Here is a 20,119-nt window from a genome sequence, read left to right on the forward strand (position 1 = left end):
CTGAAACACCAGATAAGACAAACATACTGTCCAAGGTTTATCTATGTTTCAATGGGAGAATGTTTTTTTTTCCTCCTACATATAAAGTATATTTCTCAAAGCAATCAGTTTCTTTTTCCTAGTTGATAATGTTGCAGAATTCACTGATATTAATGTCATTCTTAGGAATTTTCCCAAGGAGATAACGGCACAGCTATACAAATATACAAGCATAAGAAGTTCATCAAATAGTTGTTTATAATACTAAAAATTTGGAAGAAAACATAAATAGTAATCAATAGAATGTTGGTTAGATAAATCATAGTATATTTACTTAATGGACACTGAAAGTTTTAAAAACATTATTCATGATATATTGTTCAGTAAGAACTGTGTACACAAAAATACCCAGTTTGTGAAATACTGTATTTATATGTCTTATGTGTTTTCTATTCTTTATTTCTGGAAGACTGTAACACTCACTTTTAAAAATGATAATCTCTGGATTAGGGGATTTTGACAAAAAAAATTTTTTTGTATTTGTTTGAATATATATCATTTCATGAAAATAGAGCTGTTTTAAAAAATACTCAAAAGTGAGGTAGGGCTCGTTGATCCGGTATTATTCTTATCAACACTTCTTACACATATTATGGCTGAACTTATTCTTAGAAAGATTTCTTATCTTTGCTCACTGGAAAATGTTATTACTTACTCATTATGAACTTCAATAAAATGAGGTAAGGAATCCTGAGCTTTTTTGTTTTGTTTTGCTTTCTATTTGGAATACTGTGACCTCAGGAAGGGTGTTTTTTCCGTTTTACAGTGGCTGTTGGGGAAGAGGTTGAGGCTGGACAATAATTATAGAGGTTGTGGGGAAGAGAAGAGGATGGAGTTAAGGATGTATGGGAGAGAAGTCTGGAGGCATGGGCCAGGAAAGAGCACTAACCTGGACTTCGGGATACTTGCACTGCTCTTCTAGCATGGGCTTATCAGGGTGACTTTCAGACCTCGGTTTTCTCATCTGAAAAATGAGAGGTCTGGATAAGAGTTACTAGTATTTTTAAATTCTTTTAGAAGATTCTTTTAGATCTAGTAAAGGCAAATAATTGTAAACTACATTAGAGCTGAATCTAAACAAACTAGCAGAACATAAAAACAACCTACACACGTTATTTTTCCCAGGCATTTTAAGTAACTTGCCAAAGTTACACAGCTAATAGGTGGAGGGACCAAGATTCCAGCCCGGAGCCCACACTCCTAACAGCTATGCTGAAATGCACTTAAGAATTGCCTGAGGACGGCATTTAAAAGAAGCAGGATAGTTTTCTCAACCTCAAACTAGGCCTAGTAGATGACGATTAATGCCGATAAAGCAAAGACTTTACCCCCACCTCCTGACTGCTGTGGGTTGCATCAGCGGCCTGCTGGCTCCTCCCTCTAATTCACTAACAGCTTTCTGACTCAAAGTCCTTTTGCCAATTAAATGAGAGGTGAATTTTACAAAGCCTGAGGAAGCTCTTCCTGCCATTGCTTGACAGCACTGAAGTTAACAGAACCAAAAACCACATGTGCCTACAGAAGGCTTTGCGGTATCACTAACTGGGTTTTCAGCCCTTCCTGGTTCACTTACCTGGTTACCCAGCACGTTTGCATACCTCACCTTGCTGTATTTTGTTTCATTAAGGCTAGAGATATACTGAGAGTACGTGGGAGAAGCGGGTGGGGAGGGGCGGATGGGGAGAGGATACGGGAAGCAGGCTAGAAGTCAAAAGACTCCTGCAGGGTTAGAGCCTGTCCGTCACACAAAGGTTCCTTAGGTACCTCCAGCCTCAGTCCTCAAGGTCCTCAATGTTAGACCCTGTTAGAGGTTGACGAGAAATGAATACGCCGGGAGCGAGCAGCCGCAAGTGGGTTGCGACTGTTTCTCACAGAAAACCAGGCTTCCCAGACCCCTTCGCAGAGGGCGGAGCGTGAGCGCGGCAGCCAATCCGGGTGTCCGCACGTCGCCGTAGCCCCGCCCCGCCGTGCCCCTCCACTCCCCGCCGCCCTTCCCTGGGGCTGGTGCGGCGGCGGCGACGTCAGCGCTCGGAGACCCCTAGGTGGCGGCTGCGCCGTCGGCGGGCCGCGGCCTGGACGCGCTGCGGGTAGGGGCGGAGCGAGCGGGCGGTAGCTGAGCCTGTCTCTCCCGCCGCTGCTGCCGCCGCCGCCGGGGAATAATCTGGGCGGCAGCTGGCTGCCCGGGCTAGCGGCCGCGAGCTACTTCTGCGGCTGCTGAGAGGAAGAGAAGGTCGCCGGTCTCGGGTCGTCCCCCTCTCCGCCCCCCAGGCGGGGCGAGAGGGAGCCTCGGCTAATGTCAGGTACGGCCGGCAGAGGCGCCCTCAGGCAGCGGTCCAAGGTCTCGGCTCCCCTCGCCCTCCCCCCTTGGAGCGTGTACGGGGAGCGCGGAGAATGGGACCAAACTGCTGGCGCGGCCAGACAGGTGTCTCGGGGTCGCCGCCGGGGCCGGGAACGTGGGGGGCTCCTGAGGAAGGCGCGGGGCGCTTCCTGTTCCCGGCGCCTGTGCGAACTGCCCTCGGGGCTGCCTGCCTACCGGGCCACTATTTTGTTGACATGTAGTCTCCCCTTGGTGGTGGGTCCTTTTTGCCCTCGCGCACCCCTTCCCTCGGGCGCGCCGCCTGCCGTCGGGTGGCGAAAGCGAGTCGCGGGCTGCGCCCCGTGTCGCCGCCGAACCACTTAGCGGTCCTGCCCTGCCGGGCCCTCCCTGCCGCCCTCCTACCTGTGGGTCGAGCGGGACGCGGCGCTCAGGCGTGGGCACCTTCCGCGAGAGCCGCGGGGCCGCCGCGCCGCCGGAGCGCCCAGCGAGCAGGCGCCTTCCACAAGTGCCAGGGGACGACTTCCTCGGGGCTCTCTTGGATCATCAGGTTTGTCTGTGACTGATTTATTTTTTATAATTCCCTGCCTCTGGCCAAATAAATAAACCAGGTGTTTGGGGCACTTGATGCGTGGGAGTAGATTTTTCTTCTCCATTTCACCCCCCAAAGTGGGATGTGATTAGTAGGTGCTGACAATTGGCCGTACAGCCTTGAGTTTGGAGAAATTGTATGCTCTTAAAAGATGAACGTAATTTAGAAATGCGGATTTATTCTTACCTAGCTCTTACGCTCTGGTCAAGTTGAGTAGATTTACAATCTAGTTCTCTAAATTCGTTATAGCCACTGTGCTATATCCTTTTAACGCTTTTCAGACTGTAAACTTACACTCATCATGAATTGATTTAATTATGAATTTAAAAGTTAATTATTAAGTTAGGACTTTAATGCATCACAGTGACGAGGCCAATGTGTAAGGGACAGAAATATGTTCATTTACTAAAAGTTGGGGGTAGAACCCAGCTCCTCCTGGATGCCAGGAAAAAATGTGCATGATTACAGCTGTTTAATTCTGGGGTAAGGTTAAACAGTGAAAAACTTAGGTTTTTAGGAGGTGTTTAGACAACTTTGCACTCCCTTATGAGATAAATAAATGTCAAATGAACCTTATGCACACGATAGTGTGTATTCTAAGTATTATATATAGCAAACAATATTTTCTGTCAGCCTTAGTATATATTGATTGGCAATATAAGTGAATATAAAGTTTCACGTTAACTCTTTTCACCATATGTTAAGTAAAACGATTTAGTAAGGAAAGTATGACTCATTTAAAATTCTTCACAGGAAAAAAGTATGGTTTTTCTGTACGAGTGGAGAATTATTAAGTATGTCTTAAATTTGCCTGGGTTGTGTTCTCTATTTTTTTACTTACGATTCAGCATTTTAAAAATATTTTGTGGTTACTACCAATTTAAAGGTAGATATGGTTTTCCTTAAATGATTCTGTGTGTGTGTGTGTGTGTGTGTGTGTATAGATTATACTAGTCTGTAATTTCTGAGTAAATTCAATATCCAGAAATTCTTAGAATTTTATCACAAACTTATTTAGGAGTACATACAATGAATTAATGTTCACCTAATCATAGAAATACAAAAATGGTGGTACTGCTTGCATATTCGTTCTATGATGAAAATTGCATCGCACAGCTTCTAAACTTTATAAACCATGTTAATTTAAAACAGTCTTTGGTGAATTTATTGATTGTAATTCTTTTGACAGTACAACTCTTAACACATAAGTGGAAAATGGGCAGTTTGATGCTGATACTCAGTTCATTTTTACCTAAAATTTTAAACTTTCCAATACAACCATGTTACTTTTTTGAAGACTTGTTAAGTCTGAGTAAAGAGGCTAGTGTAAAACTATTGCAAGGTGGAAAGAAAGGTATGACAGAACCACAAATTCAGTGGGATTAAGGTCATTCTTTTAAAAGAAGGAATTAAAAAAAAAAGCAAAACACAGATTTGTCTAATAGAAGAAAAGTTAGTATTTTATCTTAAAAGCTAAATGTGTACTTAAGTTTTCACTTTGTAACTTATTAAAATGTCCAAGGGTAAAATACATGCCCAAATCTGCAATGTGTGAAAATTGGACAAAAGAAGAAAGAAACTAGTATTTGTGAAATAGGGAAGCCCATAAGAAGGTAAGAGGAACCTAAGAGGAAATCTGAATAAATTATCTAGAACCTGTAGTATAAGCCTTGCACACACACTGAAGGGACAGAGATACTGAGGGCAGGGAGAGGGAATATTAAATTGGGAAGATTCTGAAACAGGAAACCTGATTAGTTTACAATGGAAGCTATATATTAAAACATTTAAACTGGTAGAAGTTGGATAATAGGCAGAATCTGAAATTGTATGCAGCTTGTTGTAGTCATTTGCATTCTTGGTCATTGTATTAGTTTCCTAGGACTGTCCAAACAAGTACAACAATCTGGGTGATTGAAAACAACAGAAATGTATTGCCTCATAGTTCTAGAGACTGGAAGTCTGAAGTCAAGATGTTTGCAGCCCATGCGCTCTACGTTTTAGGGAAGAATCTCTTCATGCCTCTCAGCATTTTGCACCGCTGGCAATCCTTGGCACTCCTGGCTTACAGCACTATCACTCCAGTCTCTCACTCTGTGGTCACATGGCATCCTCCCTGTGTGTCTCTGTCTTCATGTGGTGGTCTCCCTCATAAGGATACTAGTTACATTGGATTAGGTTCCACCCTGATGGCCTTAACTTGATTTCATCTGCAAAGACCCTATTTCCAAATAAGGTCACATTCACAGGTACTGGGGTTAGGGTTCAACCCCAGTCTTTTTGGGGACACAGTTTAACCCATAACAGTCATATAATTTTTCTTTCACAATGTTCAGTAAACTGTAACACCATATGACAGACCAAATCGGAGGTACAGTGGGAACAGAGTAGGGGTTATCTAAGTTAATTTATCTCAGTGCCAGTATATCTTGCCAATGGGTTTAAGCCCCGGACAAGTTCACTCTGGATTCAGTGAGACCAAAGAAATGACAGTGGAATGTTCTTGGGGTGAAAGGGTTATTTATACCCAACTTTATTCCCACTATGGCAGGTCAATCACTAGAATCCTGTCCACTCAGAGCTAGTCTGCGTGCCACCACTCCAGTCTCTGTGCTCTCCTACAGCCTTGCAGCCATGCCACTGTGACTCCCAGAGCACTGGGCGGAGCTCTTTATATAGAGTCAATAATGATGTATTGACCACATGTGTGTAATGAGCGAGCCGACCAGGACCAGGTGAGAATCCTGGTCATCGGAATCTTCACTTTATCCACACTATACTATACAGAGATAAAGCAGTGAATAAGCAGACAAAAGTCTCTGTCCTCATGGAGCTTACATTCTAAACCATTGGTTCTCAGAATTGTCTCTGAATCCTCCGCATCATCTGGAAATTTGTTAGAATTGCAAATTTTCAGACTCTGTCCCCTCCCCCCACCTTGATTCAGAAATTGGTTCAACAAGCTTTCCAGGTGACTCATGCAGACTCAGGTTTGAGAACCACTGATCAAGATGAAGAAAAGGGACAATAAACAAGATGAGTAAGTAGAATATGTAATATATTAGTTGTTAATTGGTGCTATGTAAGATGGGGAGGCCATGGAAGACCCCCTGAGAAGTAAAGGCCTGGAGGAGTTGGGGAATGAGCCATGCATCTGAGTGAGTTGTGTTCCAGAGAATAGTAAGTGCAAAGACCCTGACATGAGGAATAGCAAGGAGTCCAGAGTTAGAACACAGCAAGGGAAACAGTTATAGGTTCAGTTTATGAAATTCGTCTTTGTTCTTTTTACCTACAAAAACCAAATCCTAGGGAGATCTGAAAGAGGAGTAGGGGTAGGATGGCACATTGTATGAGGTTCATCGAAAGGTTTTGACTTTTTCTCTGAGTGAGATTGCAAAGACACTGAAGGATCTCAGTTCACAAAATAAAAATGTAAAAAGATATTTTCTTCTAGTTTTGTTTTAACTTCAGTTTTTAAAATATTGAAATCTTAGGAACATTTGGATTTGAAAGAGAAAGGTAGGGATCTAGCTGGTTGCTTTTTATTTTTTCCCAGAAGATTAATTATTTCAATATCATTTCTTGAATAAGCCATCTTTTTCTTGATTTGAAATGCTATGTGTATTATTTATTAAATTTCCATATGTACTTTTTAAAAAATAGACTTCTTTATTTCTATGTGATAAAGACCATTCAGGGGTATAGATATCTTTAGACTGACAATGTTAGGTTAATGAATCTGTTGCTATGAAGAAGACTACGCACCAAAGAAACTGCCAACATTTTGCTTAATAGAGAAGGGGCAAGATTATAGGATTTTGAGGAGGGGTGGATTTAGCAAAATTTAAATGAAGCAGTATTTCTTAAGTATAAAGCACAGCAGTACTGTGTGTCAAGGGGTTAATTACATCAGGCCTAGCCTGAGAAGCATTCTCAGAGTCCTGTTTCCTTGAAGACTACAAAGTTAGATAAATGTGGAATGCTGTGTCTGGGAAACCCTTATCTGAAACTCTGAGTTGGAAATTGAGGCTGCTGCTTTTTGATTAATGATTCATCATCCATGCAAGAGCAGGATGTTGCAGACTCGCTGGTATGCTTTCAAATAACATAGTTGTGACAGACTGGTTATAGAGAGAAAAAGATTCTCAGCACTATCTCTTAAGTATTAATTAAAAGCATTAAAAAACTTTTTTTTTTACTAACAAATTCACATTGATATGCCCGTTTGTCCTGAATATCAGATTTTCTTAGTTACTATACCACTCTTTATTATAGGTAATATATTTTAACATCTCTTAGGCTTAATCTACCATCCAACCCCCAATGTCCATCCCAATTATAGTCACATGTTTATTTTTCCAAACAACATTTAGAATAGTTTTTACCACATTACTTAATTTTTAAAAATCTTGTAGGTGTGCTTGATAGGCTTATAATCCACCCCTCATCACCCCTTCTAGGCTTTCCCAAGCATATTAACATGTTTATTTTTTCTCAACTTTTCAAATACTTTTTGCCAAGTTATTTAACTTTTTTAAATCTTGCATTTTAGTTGGGATGACATATACAGAATAATGTGGAGAAAATCAACATTTTTCTCATTTAATTTTTTTCAGTTTTTTTATTGTGTTATAATATACATAAAATTTGCCTTCTATGCCATCTTAAAATATACAATTCAGTGGTATTAAGTACATTTATATGCAACTATCACCACTATCTAACTTCAGAGCTCTTTTCATCTTGCAAATATACTACTATATACCCATTAAACAATAACTCCCCATTTCCACCTCCTTCTAGTCCTTGACAACCACCATTCTACTTTTGTCTCTATGATTTTAATTAAGTATCTCATATAAGTGGAATTATATGGTATGTATCTTTTTGTGACTGGCTTATTTCACTTAGCATAATGTCCTGAAGGTTCATCCATGTTGTAACATATGCCAGAATCTCCTTCTTAAAGGCTGAATAATAGTCCATCATATGTGTATAACACATTTTGTGTACCCTTTCATTTGCTGGACAGTTGAGTTGTTTCCATGTTTTAGCTATTGTGAATTAATGCTACTATACTCATAGGTATGAGTGAATCTGAAATTGTGGGAATATTTCAAAAATAGAGATAGTTTGAGACTTAGTACAATTTGATTTTAACTTGATTGTGAAGTGTTATATAATTTTTTAGAATTTGCTTCTTATCCTTACATGCTTTTCAGGATTCATAAAATTCCAAAGTCCTTCCTAGTGCTAAAGGTTGTGTGACTGTGATGCTTATTAAATATTTTGGAATCATTAATTAGAGACTATGTTAATTATTTCTATTTCTGTAGTCTTAATAAGTAATAGAAAATATTTTTCATTTCTCTTTCTGAATTATTATGTATTTCTATTATAGTTTGTATGATTTGACTATATATCAAAGGAAATAACTTACATAGTTCATGTTATATATCTAAGTTATGGTTTTGTGTTAAAGAAATATAAAAGCTTCACATGATGGGCCATAGATTTTTTTTTTTTTTAGTTAATTGCATAGAAAATATATATATATATATATATATTTGGAAAGATCATTTACTCTGTTCCTTCCTCATCAGTAAAACAAACATTCATGTGACTGTATTTTACAAGCAAAGCAGTGTCTTAGGTACTGGAGATAACAAGGTAAAAGAGCTGCTCTTCTTGAGCAGGAAAGATATACACACATATTTACTTAATAAAAGGTGCTGGAAAAACTGGATATCCACATGCTAAGGAATACAATTGGACCCTTACCTAACACCAGGATGAGAAATACATAGTAGGTGGTATGAGTGAAGGAACAAGGAAACATTTGATGGAAGAGCAGTCAATTTGACCATGGGCAGAGGGGAAGAGTGGTCATGGAAAGTATTGAAACTAAAGTAACCTTGGAGAAATAATTATGAATGTATCCAGTTGATAGAATCAAGGAGGACACTCAAAGAAGAAGGCATAGAATGGCCAATACCTTTTTTGTTTGTGGGAACATATGTATTTTTTGCATTCTCAATAGAAATTAAAGGCATAAATAAATAGAAAGTCATACTTATGTTCATACTTGGAAGGATCTATATTATCTACAAATTCAGTGCATTTTCTATCAAAATCCAATGATAATTCTTGAAGAAATATAAATGTCCATCATAAAAATCCATATGGATTTCAAGAGCAAAACGCCAAAAAGTCAAAACAATCTTGAAAATGAGGAATAAACTAGGGGATCCACAGCTTCTGATTTTAACATTAGAAAAGAAAAGCTACAGTAATCAAAACAATGTGGTACTGCCATTTTGACATACAGACAAATGGAATAGAATAGAGAGCCCCGAAATAAACCATTGAATTTTTGGTCAAAAGATCTTCAACAAGGAGGCCAAGTACATTAGAAGGGCAAAGGACAGCCTTTTCTGATGAAAGGTTCTGGAAAACTGGGTATCCACATGCTGAAGAATGAAGTTGGACCCTTACTTAACACCATATACAAAAATTAACTCAAAATGGTTCCAAGACCTAAACTGTAAAACTATTGGTAAACATAAGACAAAAAAATCAATCACAATATTGGAGTTGGCAATAATGAGTAAGGAGATGCTGCAACCCCTTATTTCAAGCCAGCTAATGTTTATTGCTTTATTATCATGAAAAGCATCTGTTCGTGACTCTTGAGAGACAACATACTATTTTTTGCCTTCAGGAATTTTACATTCTGTAAACAGGAGAAAATTCACCAATGACTGTATCCCTAGCTCCTAGGATAGTATTGGACACATTGAAAGATGCTCTATCAGTAGCAACTTCCAAAGAGTACATAAAACCTCACAGTCAAGTTAAAATCAAGCTGTATAAATCTCAGACTGTAATTCTGTTGTTTTTAATGTTCCCACCAATTCCAGGTTCAGAAGATTAAAAGATGAGTATGCCTTTTACTGTTCTGTGAGTTCCACATGTTTTTGTTTTTGTTTCTTTAGTGGTTTCTGTAATACCCAAAGTTAATGCTATGTTATACTGCATTATATCAAAATGAAGAAAGGGAGAAGGGAAAAGAGTGCCTTATGGATTTCCTTTCACAGGTGGTGTTTAGTGGCTAACACTCAAACTGGGATTTCCAAGCCTGAGTAAACCAGGAACTTTAAAAGAGAATTAAATCTAAACCAAATGAAAAGAGCACTGAAGAAAGGAAAAGTTTTGCTCTTCTGCTTTAAATAGTACTCTGTCAAGAAGGGAAGTTGAATATAACATGTTCCATTTTGGGGTTCTATTCACCCAGAAATCAAAATTCCTATTTATTTCATGATCCAGCAATCTACCACCCACCATTCAGTATTTTTGGAGAAAAATATTTTTAGTCAGAATAATTCAGCAATCCTCAAAAGTGTGACCCAAAGTTAGACCCTTTCAGGAGGTCTATAAGGTCAAAACCCTGCTAATACCATGATGTCATTTGCTTTTTTCACTCATTCCCTCACAAGTGTACATTCAGGTTTTTTTAGGAGCTACATAGTATGTTGCAACAAATTGAATGCAGAAGGACATGGAATTCCAGATCCAGTTGTTTCTTATTAAACCAGACAGTGGGACTTGCAAAAATTTAAAGCAGTGACACTTCTATTTTTTTCTAGAAAATGTGTTTTCCATAAAATGTTATTTATGCTAATAGGTAGTGGATTTGTTATTATTTGTGAATAAGTAGATATATAAACTTTTTCCTGTTTTAATATCTAACAAAAACCTAATTAATAAATATAACACACATAAACAGAAATCGCTGAGGTCCTAATAAATTAAGGATTTAAAGGGATCCTGAGACAAATTTTTGGGAGCTGCTCAAGTACTATATGCTCATTAAACTCAACATGGGAAAAATATGGAAGGAAAAATATTAGTTGCTACTAATCCCACACTGAAATTAGAATTGAAATTAGAAGAAACATGTTTTGCTATATTTTTCCTACTTTCTTTTTTGAAAGATTGTGCTTTTTTCCCACAGTTGCATCCTTTTTTCACTTGTGTTCTAACCATGTTTCTGTGTTATATACTCTTCAAAAAAATTTTAGTTATGAGTGTAACTTAGTTTATATAATTTTCCATTTTATTCTAATTTTTGGCTATGAATCTTTACTCAGCAGATACTTGAAGGCTTATGTACAGGTACTGTTTATAAATGCTTTTTTATATTTAATTAAGATGATCTCCTTAGAGTAAGAGTTCAGTCACTGAACTACACTTTGAAAACAAACAAGGGAATATGCTAAAAAAAAAAAATCTTGTCTTTGGAGTTTTCTTAATAGTATTAGGCCACATGGCAAACTATCAAAAGTATTAGGAATTTACACACTCTTCTAGCCTGCATGATGTTGTGGAAATATTAAGGTAATGAATTTAAAGCACTTAAAAGATTATCCTTTGCATTGAAAATATCCTATTTTTATTTGGTAGATCATATTTTACATTTTTAATTTTGTAATTTTTATTGTTATTTTTAATTTTGTGATTCAGATATACAGATGACCAACTGTGAATGTCTTCCCAGGTTCCAGACCTGCATCTCTTAACAGCTTGTTCAACATTTCTGTATCAGTGCTCTACTGACATTTAAAAATACATAATACAGTATGGTATGCTGTACACTGAATATTGATCTGACCAAAGTCTATAATGTTTTTAAAATATCTTTTACATGTTCTTCATACTTGTTAGATCATTTGCCTGGGTGTAAAGTTCTAGATTGGAAATTTTTTTCCTTTGAATTTTGAAGGAGTTTTCACCATTGCTTTCTAGCTTACAGTGTTGTGCTTCAAAAGTCCAAAGCCATTTAATTCCTGGTCTTTTGTATGTGACCTTTTTCCCATTTCTCTGAAAGCTTACCAAATAGTTTCTTTGACCCAAGTGTTCTGAAATTTCATGATAAAGTATCTTTATGGGTCTATGCTGGTTACCATTGGATCCTTTTGGTCTGGAAACTCCCTTGAAATATTAGGGTTGTTAATCCCCCTCACACACACACTTTTATCTGCACCTCTAAACTCATCTTTAGTTATCAGTTTTCTCTCTTACTTTCATCTTTTTGTTTTGCTCACTTTTGGGGAGATTTCCTTAACTTTATCTTATAGCTGTTCTTTTGAGGTTTTATATATTTATAAATCTTAATTTGTTCTCTTCTGCAATTTTTAAAGCTAGTATCTTGTTTTTATTTCATGTAAACAATGGCTTGGCATTTTTTATCTCAGGAAATTAATGAAAATTTGGGTTTTTAAATTTTTTATTAGGTTTTTGTCTCATTACATAGTCTCTTCGAAGTTGCTTTAAATTATTTTCCTTACACATTGGAGACTTTTCTTAAAATACTTCATGATTTTTTTAACTGACTATTCATATTTTAGAGTTGATACTAAATAACTAATTGAAATTTCTGTACATGTTTTTGGGGCTTATTACCAGTGGTCTTCATTGTATGATTATGGAACTGGAGTAATTGATTGCAGAATCTTTTGGGAATGCTACAGTGCAAATTCAAACCGAGTGATCTTTAACTTTCCCATCCTAAAGTCACTATAACAGGAGATACATGGGCCTGTATCTCCTTCCTGTTCATAGGCTCTTTGTGTGTTTTCATTCCGGATATCTATCTCCTAAGGTTCTTTGTTGCAGGGCTGCCCTCAAAGTGCCAGAGCCTGCTTGGCGAAAGTACACACTGTGGAAGTGTCTAGGAAATTTGTTTCCTAAGGGCAGCCCTTGAACAATGGTTGACTGTCCCAGTACAACTCTGAGGTGTGGCCTGCATTGCCTCCAGAACTACCTTGAGGGATTGAGCTAAGAATTACCCTCCATGGGACTTTGCTTGGTATCTTAACCCTTACTTGGTTTCCTTCCCTTCCCTGTCATACTCTCTACAAATACTCATCTTTTTTTTGTTTGTTTTATCTGTGAATATTGGTATAGTTTGAATCCTGATGTGAATAAACCAACTGTAAAAAGACAGCTTATTGAGGCAATTTGATATGGAAGATACTTTGAGAAATTTGATTACAGACTGGATTGGATGAGTCCAAATAATTAACTTTGTTAGGGATCAGTAACTTTACTAGGCATTTGATAATGGCATTGTGTCTTATAAAAAAAAGTCAGTATTTTCAGAGACTTCACAGAAGTAGGTGGAGATGAGATGATTTATGTCTGGGATTTGTTTTAGAATACTATAATTAGTTGAAGAAAGAATAAGTTAAGTAAATATACCAAATTTTTAAATTATAATTCAGTCTGTGTGATGGGTCTATGGAGGTTCATCGTTATACTTTTGTGTGTATTTGAAAATTCTTTACAGTCAAACTTGGAGAAAAAAAAACCAACACCTGTGATGAAATCAGAACACATACTTAGCATATTCTTTCTCATTCCACCCTGTCCATTTCCATTCACATGACAAGCCTTTTGTGCCTAGATGTCTTGCAGTTAAAATTGCTATTACCATTTTATGCTATGTAGCTTTTCTTTCCAGGATAACAGCATTTCTGTTTTGCTTCATAATTACTTCACTGGACTTCACAGTGTTATATCCTGAAAAGTTACAATTTTTTATGATGTATACTATGATTTCATTCTATGATTTCTTTATTTTGGCACTTTTTTGTCTTAATTTGGATTTAAGTCTTCAGCTGGATATTTTCTTTCATGTACCAAGAGTATGTAGGTTCTGAGTCCTTGCATATTGGAAAATCTCTTCTTGTTATCTTGATTCTTGAATGACAACTTCCTGAATATTTAAGTGTATAGGCATAGGTTTTCCTCCTTAAAAACTTGGGTTTTTGCAGCATTTATTTTTGGCAGATAATGATACAGAGAAGAAAGCTGCCTAACAGTTTATTCTTTGTAGCTCTGCGTAAAGTTTTGCCTTTGACCTGCTTGTTTTTCCCTGGATACTTACAGTTTGTTTTGTTTCGTTTGTTTTCTGTTTGGTTTGGTATGGTTTGGTTTTGGTCTTTTTGAGTAAAGTTCAGGATGTTTCTCAATACTTATCCATCTATATTAGGTTTTTCTGATTGTATGTGAGACATTTAAATGTTCGGTTGCGTGGCCTCCATTTGAGTATTTTCTTACACTTGTTGACTTTTTTCCCATTTCATTTTTTTGTTCTCTTTTGGGAAATAAGTTATCTTTCTGTTGGCTCTCCATTGCCTCCACTACTATGATTTTTCTCAAAAACTACTTTAATCTCTTCAGTTTCTATGAAACTATAAAGTAGTTCTATATAATTTAAGATTTTCTTTTTTATGAAGTATTCAGAACCGTTTTCACCTGTCTTTTGCATCCTGTGCTTAATTTTTTCCCCACTACATAATTTTTATGTAGGTTTCATGTATTTCTCTTTTTTTTAATTAAGGTTTTACTGATATACACTCTTATGACTGTTTCCCATGAAAAACAATGTGGTTACTACATTCACCCATATCAAGTCCCCACCCATACCCCATTGCGGTCACTGTCCATCAGTGTAGTAAGATGCCACAGATTCACTATTTGCCTTCTCTGTGCTACACTGTCTTCCCTGTGAACCCCCCCACACCATGTGTACTAAACATAGTACCCCTCCATCCTCTTCTCCCTCCCTCCCCACCCGCCCTCCCCTTTGGTAACCGTTAGTCCCTTCTTTGAGTCTGTGAGTCTGCTGCTATTTTGTTCCTTCAGTTTTGCTTCATGGTTATACTCCACAAATGAGGGAAATCATTTGGTACTTGTCTTTCTCCACCTGGCTTATTTCACTGAGCATAATATCCTCAAGCTCCATCCATGTTGTTGCAAATGGTAGGATATGTTTCTTTCTTATGGCTGAATAGTATTCCATTGTGTATATGTACCACATCTTCTTCATCCATTTACTTTAGTTAACAGCTAAAAACCCTAATCAACTGGCTTCAATGTACTTCTCCCACCATAAAATAAAGGTGGCTACTGATGGACACTTAGGTTGCTTCCATATCTTGGCTATTGTAAATAGTGCTGCAATAAACATAGGTGTGCATATGTCTTTTTAAATCTGAGAACTTTGTATTCTTTGGGTAAATTTCTAGGAGTGTGATTCCTGGGTCAAATGGTATTTCTATTTTTAGTTTTTTGAGGAACCTCCATACTGCTTTCTGCAACAATGGTTGAACTAGTTTACATTCCCACCAGCATTGTAGGAGGGTTCCCCGTTCTCTGCATCCTTGCCAGCATCTGTTGTTCTTAGTCTTTTTGATGCTCGCCATCCTCACTGTTGTGAGGTGATACCTCATTGTGGTTTTAGTTTGGATTTCCCTGATGATTAGTGATGTGGAGCATCTTCTCATGTGCTTGTTGGCCATCTGAATTTCTTCTTTGGAGAAGTGTCTGTTCATATCCTCCACCCATATTTTAATTGGGTTATTTGCTTTTTTGTTGTTGAGGCATGTGAGTTCTTTATTTATTTTGGATGTTAAACGCTTGTTGGATATGTCCTTTACAAATATATTCTCCCATATTATAGGATGCCTTTTTGTTCTGTTGATGGTGTCCTTTGCCATACAGAAGCTTTTTTGTTTGATGTAGTCCCATGTGTTTATTTCTGCTTTTGTTTCCCTTGCTCGAGGAGATGCATTCAGGAAGAAGTTGCTCATGTTTATATTCAGGATATTTTTGCCTATGTTTTTTTCTAAGAGTTTTATGGTTTCATGACTTACATTCAAGTCTTTGATCCATTTCGAGTTTACTTTTGTGTATGGGATTAAACAATAATCCAGTTTCAGTCTCTTGCATGTAGCTGTCATTTCCCCATTGTATGTCCATAGCTACTTTATCATGTATTAATTGACCATATGTGGTTGGGTTTATATCTAGCTTCTCTAGTCTGTTCCATTGGTCTATTGTTCTGTTCTTGTGCCAGTACCAAATTGTAGGTTTCATGTACTTCTGCCTATTAATTTTTAAGTACAATCAATTCTAGTTAGTTTTGCTTAAAAACTGTGTAGATGAAAATATCTTTGTAACCTTCCACATATATAGACAATTGTTTAATGCACCATTTGGATCTTTCCTTTAAAATTTGAGCTAGAGATTTATGGTGTTGCTGGCCAGTAGTTTCTGTCTAACGATTTAGTTACCTGAGAGAGGGAAGTTGGGGAGCTGAGAGTTTAGACAACCGTAAGTAGGGATTTTGTCTCTGACCTTTCCTTTTTTTGAACACTCTAGGAGGTAGTGGGTTTCAGGGTTGGGGGCATGTCATTCAAATTTGTTTGGCCATTTCCCCCATTCTGTTAGGGTGAATAGTTCACTTTGATAGGACGTTGGGTTTGTTTTATGCATCAGAACATTTTTTTCTACATAGTTACCTTAGATTCATAGTGTCTGGACATCATTTTACATTCCCACCAGCAATATATAGTGATCCAGTTTTCTCACATCCTCACCAGCATTTGGTGGTATCATTGTTTTTTGTTTTAGCCATCCTTTGAGTGAGTAGAGATACCTCATCATAGTTTTAATTTGCACTTTGCTAGTGGTAAATGAAGTTGCACATTTTTTATGTGCTTATCTGTCATCTGTACATCCTCGTAAGCAAATGTCTCTTTATGTCTTTTGTCTGTTTTCTACTTGGAGTTTGTGGGGGTTTTTGCTGTTAGTTTTGAAAATTCTTTATATATTCTAATACTAGTTTTTTGTTAAGTATGTGGTTTGCAGATAATTTTCTTCCACTTTGTAGCTTGTCTTTTCATTCTCTCAGTAAGGTTATTCACAGAGCAAGTTTAAAATTTTATCCAGTTTATTAAATTTGCCCTTCTATGAATTGTGCTTTTGGTATCAAATCTAAGAGCCTAAAGATTTTTAACTGTTTTTTCCCTAAAAGTTTTATAGTTGCATGTTTCACATTTAAATTCACCATCCATTTTAATTTTTGTAAAAGGTATGAGACTCAAGTCAAGGTTTATTTTTTGCCTCAGGATGTCCAGCACCATTTATTAAAAAGTCAGTCTTTCCTCCACTCACTTTTATACCTTTGCCAAAAATCAGTTGAACATATTTATATGGTCTACTTCTGAGTTCTGTATTCTATTATATTGACCCATGAGTCTGTCCCTTTGCCAGTGCTATGCAGTCTTGTTTTCAGTAGCTGTATGATGTCTTGAACTCAAGATAGATCAGTGGACTGTCCTCCCACTTTATTATTATTTTTCAAAATTGTTGTAGCTATTTTAGTCCCTATTCTAGTTAATTTGCCTTAACTTGTAAGTTTTAGAATAATCTTGTCTATATCTATAAAAAAATGTTGCTTGGATTTTTGGTACAAACTGCATTAAAGCTGTTTATCTATTGGGGAGAATTGATGTCTTTCCTACCATCTTCTAATCCATGAAAATGGTGGTCTGTCTCCATGTTTGTTTAGATCTTACTTGTTTTTGTTTGTTTGTTTAGTTTTTAATCATACAGATCTTGTACATATTTATACATAAGTAATTTCTTTTTTTTAGCTAAAAATTAACAGTATTGTATTACTTTAATGTCCACATGTTCATTGTTAGTATATAGAAATTTTTTCTTGTTATGTTTATCTTGTGTCCTGGACCTTACTGAATGCACTTACTCTGGGAATTTTCTTCCTAGAATCCTTTGGCATTTTCTTCATAGTTACATCATCCGCAAATAGAAACAGTTTTATTTTTCCCATTGCAACCTTTTTTTTTAATTGCATTGGTTAGAACTTTCAGTACTATGTTGAATAAAAGTAGTGAAAGTGGATATCCTTGCTTTATTCCTAATTTTACAGGGAAAACATTCAGTTTTCACCATTGTGTATAACATTAGCTGTCAGTTTTTTATATATTTTTATCAAGTTTGAGGAGTTTCCGTCCATTCCTTTGTATTGGATTTTGTTAAATGATTTTTTTATGCATCACTTGATATGATCATATGGTTTTTCTTTTTAGTCTATTAATATGGTAGAAGACGTTTGTTGATTTTTGAATATTGAACCAATCTTGTATCCTTGGGACTAATCTCACTTGGTCATAACTCTTTTTATATATTGCTGAATTCTATTTACTAATACTGCAAAGTATTAGTACTTAGATTACCAGACAGAGTGTTTTTGTGTTTATATTCATGATGGGTTGTTGTCTATAGTTTCCTTTTTTTGTGATGTCTTTGTGTGATTTTGGTATTAGGGTAATATGAGCCTGATGAAATGAATTGAGATGTTTTTCCCTCTACTACTTTTTGGAAAGAGATTGTGTGAAACAGAATGTAAATATTCTTTTTTATATAGTAGAATTCTCCAGTGAAAAATCCTTCTGGATTTGAAGATTTGGGGGAGGGGGGAGGGGGAGGTGAGGTGGAGGCATTTTTAAATTGTTCAGTTTCCTTAATAGTTATCCAAATTATTTGCACTATTCAGATTAGCTATCTCATATTGTGTGCGTTGAAGTAGTTTATACTTTTCAAGAAATTGGTCCATTTCATCAAAGTTATCAAACTTGTAAGTGTAGAGTTATTGGTAGTATTCCCTTTTTATACTTTTTGAAGTCTTCAGTGACCGGAGCAATATCCCCTGCATCATTTCAGCTATTGGTGGTTTCTGTTTTCTTTCTCTTTTTCTTTGTCAGTCTTGCTAGAGGGCTGTCAATGTTATTGAACTTAGAACCAGCTTTTTTCTTCAATAAATTTCTGTTGTTTTTCTATTTGAAATTTCATTTCTGCTTTTATCATTCATTCCTGTTGCCTACTGTGGGTTTGTTTAGCTCTTTTTCTTGACTCTTGAGGTAGGAGTTTGAATTATTGATTTGAGACTTTTCCTTTTTTTAAGTAAACAGTGTAAGTTTTCCTTTCTACACTGCCTTAGCTGTATCCCTCTATTGCTTTTAAGCTCCTTTATTGCTATTTTTAATTAAGACTGTAAATTCTATGAGAGAACTATGTAAGCAAACCAAAACCTAAGCCTGTAAGTGCCTCAAAGTTAAGATTTTAAAGTGTAAGGACAATCAATCACAAACAGCCAAGTAGGCCTTATCCAGTAAGAGAACCACTTACGCTGTAGACAGGCAAAACCCTTGCTTTGCTTCTGCCTCATCTCTGTAAAGCTCTTTCCCCCAGCTCCTGTGAGTGGATCACTCCTCGCCACTTCTGGTTTGGTGCTGCTGAATTTGAATCAATTTATGTTCAAACAAACTCTTAAAATTTCTAATATGCCTCAGTTTATCATTTAACACTTCTAAGCTCCATCACTGAAATTTTGCTTCAAGGAAGAGCTCACCAGGGCAAACTTTTTAAGGTTCCCAAACCTGGCCACATGTCAAAATCACTTTGTCAATTTGTTAAAAAATAATATAGGTTCCCAGACCTGGAACCAGACCTATTGAGTTACAATCTCCAGTGGTGGTACCTGGGAATCTGTATTAAGTAGTTAGTTCCCCCAGTGAGGTGGATGCACCTAGCCCAACTCTTGTTCATTCACTGGTGTTTAGGAACAAAAGTGAACTAAACTCAGCCCTCCTGTGTGTATGCTGTCTGATACAGCAAATTCCATTTTTTGAAGTCTCTGTCTTTGGTTTGTCTCTTTTTCAAGTGCATATTCTCTGGGGAGCGTCTCTTATTAGTGATATATTACATGTCTCTCATCAATCTTACACAGAAAGGGAATGGAGACATTGAAAAGGAAGTTTGCCCTCCCTCTCAGTTTACCTCAAGCCTAACTCCACACTCCAATTTCTTCTAGACTGAGTTTATGGCTGTTCCTAACTACAGACATTCTTGATTCTGCAGCTATGCTTTGGGGAAGTAACACTTTAGTTGTGTATGTGTTACATGAGTCCTACTTGCACTATTTTTTTTTTAATAAGTTCACTGGCATTTGAAGGACATTTTTCTAGGTATAACAGATTTATATTATATATCATTGCCTTTCCTTTCCAAAGATGAAAAAAGTAGTTACGATATGAGTGAAGGATATGGCAAAGAAGATTAATGGTTCCTTCCCAAAAGATGCACATAAGTCATTCTGCCACAGTTTGAGACTCTCTCTCATCCAAAGTCTTTGCTCACCAAAAAGCAGGCCCACAATCCTTCTAGCAACAGGGCAGCAGCACTGCTTTCCTAGATGCTCATGTAGAGGTCACATCATATGTTTGGCTCGGTGAACCCTGCAA

General features: G+C 37.0%; 1 protein-coding gene across 4 annotated transcripts in view; it reads left to right on the plus strand.

Moving 5' to 3' along the window:
* The first annotated feature begins 2,015 nt into the window (after positions 1–2,015).
* Positions 2,016–20,119, plus strand: part of C1GALT1 (core 1 synthase, glycoprotein-N-acetylgalactosamine 3-beta-galactosyltransferase 1) — a 37,043-nt gene continuing 18,939 nt past the window's right edge. For 2 of the 4 annotated variants that reach the window (XM_036894479.2, XM_036894481.2), the window contains exon 1: positions 2,016–2,339. In XM_036894479.2, the coding sequence (XP_036750374.1) occupies positions 2,333–2,339 (7 nt within the window). In that variant the 5' untranslated portion in view covers positions 2,016–2,332. The other 2 variants (XM_057504544.1, XM_036894480.2) reach the window with 2 other exon arrangements.

The sequence above is a fragment of the Manis pentadactyla genome, chromosome 7 (assembly GCF_030020395.1).
Source record: "Manis pentadactyla isolate mManPen7 chromosome 7, mManPen7.hap1, whole genome shotgun sequence".
Classification (NCBI taxonomy): domain Eukaryota; kingdom Metazoa; phylum Chordata; class Mammalia; order Pholidota; family Manidae; genus Manis; species Manis pentadactyla.